Genomic DNA, 3,494 nt, shown 5'->3' with positions numbered 1-3,494 from the left:
TTGACGCGGGTTAAACGCACTCGTACACACGATCAAAGGGGGAAAAAGAGACTCGTATGTACGTATGTGCGTGTACGAGGCCACGAGGCAACGGTTCTATTCACGTCACACAAGAATCAGCCTCTTTAGATTGTCTTTAATCGATCGTAAACGAGCCTCGAAAGAGAATCCCGACGCGCGCTGCGGATCAAACTAAAAGGCGATCTATGCCAGCCTGGCCGGTGACGTGGTCGTTAATAATTAATACTCGCTTTCGTCTTTCGTTTCAGTAATTTACCGCTGTAAATCGTCCAGGGTGCAAGAGGTAAAAGTTTGCATACAGCACTTGATTCTCGTTGATGCAGTTAATGGATGACTGATAGGTTCGCTAAATAAAAAATTGCGTACAAGTATTGATATTTCATGATTAAGTTCAGAATTGAATTTGACGGATTAAGCAGGTTCCTTTAATACAGACGAATCAGTGATTTTTCAAGCATGATTTGTGGGAACACATTGAAGCTCTTTCGTTTATTCACTAATTTCACGTGATCGAATAATTAGCATTTTACCGATATATACACCTGGATACTACGAGTTTCTTGCATACATCCTGCAAAATTTTTCACTGTTCCGCGATAGAAGTGTGATACCGAATACTGTACTTCATAATTTCTTCTTCAACCGTAGGCATCTCGAGATTCTAGCACACGATAGCATTCGCGAAGCTGCAAAGAGTACTGCGAGCGAGCCTGGAGGTTTCTGGCGAGCATTCTTGCGATACTTGAAGAAATTCGAATTACATGTTGAATTCCATAGTTAAATAGCACGAATTCATCATGATTTTAATATTCCTCCATCGATGAACTCTGTAGATTACGCTGAAGGAAAACTTTATCGTGACTAAACCATCGTCTATTTCTTCCAAAGAGGAGCATCTCGAATCCCGGTGAAAGTAGCTAAAAAGGAAGCGTCTCTGTTACCAATTTTTGGCCAGACACTTGACACCCGTGACAATCGTCGCGCCGGGCGTGAGGTCGCATCCTGCAGACGGCTTAGGAACGATTCACAGCAGCCTTCGAAGTTTGCCACCGTGGTGACAGATCGGAAACGGGCCGCAGGAGTGCGTCAAGTCGATAATGGCCTTTTTCCCCCAAAGTGGCTTGCACAGCATTCAAGTATCCGGAAATCTTTGATTGCCTCTGCCGGCGATGAGGCTCGGAAGAGAGAGAGAGAGAAGCTCTTCTCGCAGCACTTGCACACGTGACCACTTGAGATATTTCGCAAGTTCCCGCCACGCCACGGATGCCACGCTTCCTTTTCTGTCGTCATGGGAAAAGGTACCGACCAGCGGCTGCAGATTGTCCACTTCAAGTACTCCATTGTCTCCGGACAGTTTGGTATTTCCTTTAACACGTTTCGCTCAAGTGGCTGAAATACTGGCAGCACGTGTTTCCGAAAAAGGCAGTTATCGAGCGCGTGATTGCCGGAGGAGGGTGCCCTCGTAGGATGAAATTAGTTTCTCGAGTGATTTCGGAGGGAACAGGCATAAATTGTGAATTATAGTCTTCATACAGAAGTAGAGTAGGTATTGGTTCAGAGTTCGTGAGATTTAAGCTACTAATTAAAAAAGAAGGAATGTCTAAGCACTCAATATTAAAATTAGTACAGAAGACTAATGAGGGTTTTGAGACTCACTGCCTGGATTGTTCGAATTATTGATCGAAGCTTTCGGTTTCAACCCTTTCGTGATGAAAATATTTTTGATTTCTTGTAATATAAATATTTTCCTAAGAATTCCTTATTTTTCCACTGATCATCGTGTCTGTGATGGAAATTACATTGAGACGAATTTTTGTTCGAGTACTTAAGTACAAAATATGAGTCCCACTGGAAAGGGTTAAATTGTGCCCAATTATCTTTGCTTTCTATCGTCTCGTCAGCAAGAAGATAGCAAATAAGACAAAAAGATCGAAATTTTTCTATTTTCTTGCAGCAGAAGAATTAACAGTACCCAGTAAAAATAGTGCCTCGAGAGAGAAATCTCGTCGTGGTGCGAAATACGAAAACAAGGGTCGACATATTGGCGTCGGGGAAACGAATGGGATTCCACCCACGTAGAGGCACTTCCTGTTTCGAGCTAGCAAGGATATTTATCTATTTCTCGAAAACCCTTGCCTAAAGCAACACCTTAACGTACGAAAAGGGGCGCCTACGGAGACAGTGTATCTTCCTGCACATCTACTTGTCTAAATTCAAAACATATTCCCCGTCCCGTTTCCCTCTCCAGGGATCGGACGCAGTTTACAAACTACCTGCACATTCTTATCTCGCGACATCCTCTTCCGAAGGATCCTCCGTTACGACGCAATCGTCTTCACGCTCTCCAAGAGTTATCGACTCCTTCGACTCTTACCTGGCGCGCAGCTGGCGCGATCCAACGACTGATTGGTCAGGTGACGAATTGGGTGTGCTTCTTACGTTTTTCTTTTTCCTTTTTTCTTCTTCTTTATGCGTCTACTATACCCACCCGAGGAACCGTTCTCGAGTTCATTGTTTGGACACCGTCGGTGAAAACAACATTCGTCATGCATTTGCTAGCCTCCAAGTGAATTTACGGGGTTTTCTTTGAATTCTGCTAATGACGATGTAATACATTTATCGTCACCTTTATTTATTACGGGAAACAGTAGATATAGTGGGTGAAACACCTAATTCGCGCAGCTGAATTATTGAATTATTCGTTGGGTGAAACACTGTTGTGAGGGAGTTATAGCATGAAAGTTTGTACGTATTTTCTTTGTAAGTTGAGGAATTTTGAAAATTTAGAGGTCAACTCTACTCTTTCCACTGGAATTTTGCATTTTTCATGACAAAATTTCTCCTCATAGGGAATTCCAATACCTATATCAGTGTTGCAGAATTGCATGGCTTTGAGGGAGTCATAGCATAAAAGTATGTAGGTATTTTCTTTATAGGTTAAATAATTTTGAAAGTTTGGAGGTCAACTCCATTCTTTCCACTGGAATTTTGTACTTTTATGACAAAATTTCTCCTCATAAGGAATTCCAATGTTTATATCAGTATTGCAGAATTGTATGGTTTTGAGGGAGACATAACTTAAAAGTATGTAGGTATTTTCCTTTATATGTCGAGGTATTCTTAAAGTTTAAAGTCCAACTTCGTTATTTTAACAAGAATTTTGTATTTCATCCGACAAAATTCGAAAAATTTTGTATATCACTTCATCTCCCGTTTACTTCTCGTTTGTTAATTTTCGAAATGTCCTCACAGAGAGCTCCTCGTCCTCATAACCAATTCCAATGTCTCAATGTTGCAGAATTAACATTTCCCTCTTCCCCTCATTGCCTATTATCTATCCCTTCATCTTCACGTCTGAATCTCTCTCCTGGCACCTCTCGATAGTTCCACGAACACTTCCCTCAAATCGTTAAGCACGTCTCCATAAAGATGCTCTCGAAAAGAAACAAAAATCAACAGCAAAGAGCGTGCAA

At 41.7% G+C, this 3,494-nt stretch overlaps 1 protein-coding gene across 1 annotated transcript; it reads right to left on the bottom strand.

The window, feature by feature from the left end:
- Window positions 1-958: 958 nt before the first annotated feature.
- LOC108572157 lies at window positions 959-2,908 on the bottom strand. Its single transcript, XM_017934354.1, is given in 5 exon segments — window positions 959-1,033; window positions 1,069-1,160; window positions 1,163-1,181; window positions 1,235-1,386; window positions 2,884-2,908. Coding segments are annotated over 5 exon segments (363 nt in total).
- Between the last annotated feature and the right edge of the window lie 586 nt (window positions 2,909-3,494).

This window comes from Habropoda laboriosa, unplaced genomic scaffold (assembly GCF_001263275.1).
Source record: "Habropoda laboriosa isolate 0110345459 unplaced genomic scaffold, ASM126327v1 scaffold107, whole genome shotgun sequence".
Classification (NCBI taxonomy): domain Eukaryota; kingdom Metazoa; phylum Arthropoda; class Insecta; order Hymenoptera; family Apidae; genus Habropoda; species Habropoda laboriosa.
This window is presented reverse-complemented; position numbering and strand designations above follow the sequence as displayed.